This window comes from Vicia villosa, linkage group LG1, assembly GCF_029867415.1.
Source record: "Vicia villosa cultivar HV-30 ecotype Madison, WI linkage group LG1, Vvil1.0, whole genome shotgun sequence".
Classification (NCBI taxonomy): Eukaryota; Viridiplantae; Streptophyta; class Magnoliopsida; order Fabales; family Fabaceae; genus Vicia; species Vicia villosa.
Genome location: NC_081180.1, coordinates 111,773,566 through 111,775,100, shown reverse-complemented (window position 1 = coordinate 111,775,100; position 1,535 = coordinate 111,773,566). Strand labels below are relative to the sequence as shown.

Genomic DNA, 1,535 nt, shown 5'->3' with positions numbered 1-1,535 from the left:
ATATCTAGTCTCTATGAGACATTGAGGGAAAAAAAAAAGAATCAAATGAAATCAAAGTTTATTTTATCTTTTATTTTATTAAGTTATTTTAGTGTTCTCCCCCTTTTCCAGTAGAAACTCTAATTCATCGTTATGGTAGGAATTACTTCCTATATAAGGCGTGCAAGGACCTTAAATTTTTCACAACTAACTTGTATTTAAATAGGATCTCATAAAATTTTTATAATAATTAAACTATTGTCAAATAAAGTCTATATTTATTTATTTTTTATTAACTATACTAATATACATATAGTCTTTAAAAAAAATTTAACGGCTGTGTTAATATTCAGTCTCTATCATCATTGAAATTACACTGAGTTATTGCATTTAGACTTGATTGCTATTAAAAATGGAGAAAAAAAGCATTAAATCTATCACTTAAAACAAAGAAAATTAAAGAGTGACTTGATTAACTATACAACCTCCTAATATTGAAGACACTAGGTTAAAGGTAACAATGATTTTCTACAGATGGGACAATTGAAATGAAACCTAAGCCATGGATCAAGACAAGCAGCATGATAAAGATGACCACAATTAGGAAGCAACCTCAACATGTCACTTTCTTTATAGTCCCCTAAACAAATAGAACAACTTGAAGTTGAAGAGCCACCTATATTCTTCTGAATTTCAGAGTATAATAGCTTCGGTTGTTCTTCAAATTTTGTGCTCCGTTGACGACCAATTCCTTGTTCCATGGTTGAATCTTCTTGATGATGTAGTGGAAAACCAGACAAAATATTAAGCACGCTTCGGTTTTGTGACATACGAAGTCGAACACAAGCAACAACTATTGTAAGAATCAAGAATACAAGACCAAATACAAATGTTAGAAGATATTTGAACCCATTTGCATCTGAACCGTCGTTGCTGTTGCTGTTGTTGTTCATCTTTTGGATGAGAATTTGGAGTTGGAATTTGGAAGGTTGTTTAACCATTGTTTTGCTGAGCAATTATTGCACATAGTTTAACTTCATAGTCAACGTTCATTTTATCTTTTTCACGCTAACCAAAAAATATACGATGTCTCTTTCATAATATATTTCATTCTCGTATAATTAACAATATTGTATTTTAAATTTATTTTAGGCTTATCTTTATGTGTTGCGTATGGCTCGACCAAGGCATGCGAACCCATGAAAATGACTTCTATTATTCTGTGAAGATATTTTTTTCGCTTTTATATTTTAAAATAAGTGTTTATTTTGTTTTCTTATGAAAAGTATTTAGAGTTAGTAAATTAATGCGATGGAAAGTGTTAGGTTAGGAATAAGAAATGAAAGATGAGGTATTGATGTTGTGTCTTGTTATAGTGGATTTGTACTTTCGATAGGTAGAGAATCAAAATTAGCAGTTTAATGTTCAAGTTCGTGAAAGAAATCAAAATTATGTATGAGTGAGAATCGATTTTAATATCTGAAATAAAGTGATTCATTCTTATATATCAAGAGCGGTTAAAATCGTTCACGTGGTATGTGGCATGTAATTGCGGA

The 1,535-nt window shown here is 30.3% G+C and overlaps 1 protein-coding gene across 1 annotated transcript; it reads right to left on the bottom strand.

Moving 5' to 3' along the window:
- Nucleotides 1-268: 268 nt before the first annotated feature.
- Nucleotides 269-1,041, bottom strand: LOC131614512 (RING-H2 finger protein ATL70-like). The gene has a single exon (XM_058886088.1). It carries the CDS (start codon nucleotides 978-980, stop codon nucleotides 483-485), a length of 498 nt encoding a protein of 165 aa, XP_058742071.1. The 5' UTR covers nucleotides 981-1,041; the 3' UTR covers nucleotides 269-482.
- Between the last annotated feature and the right edge of the window lie 494 nt (nucleotides 1,042-1,535).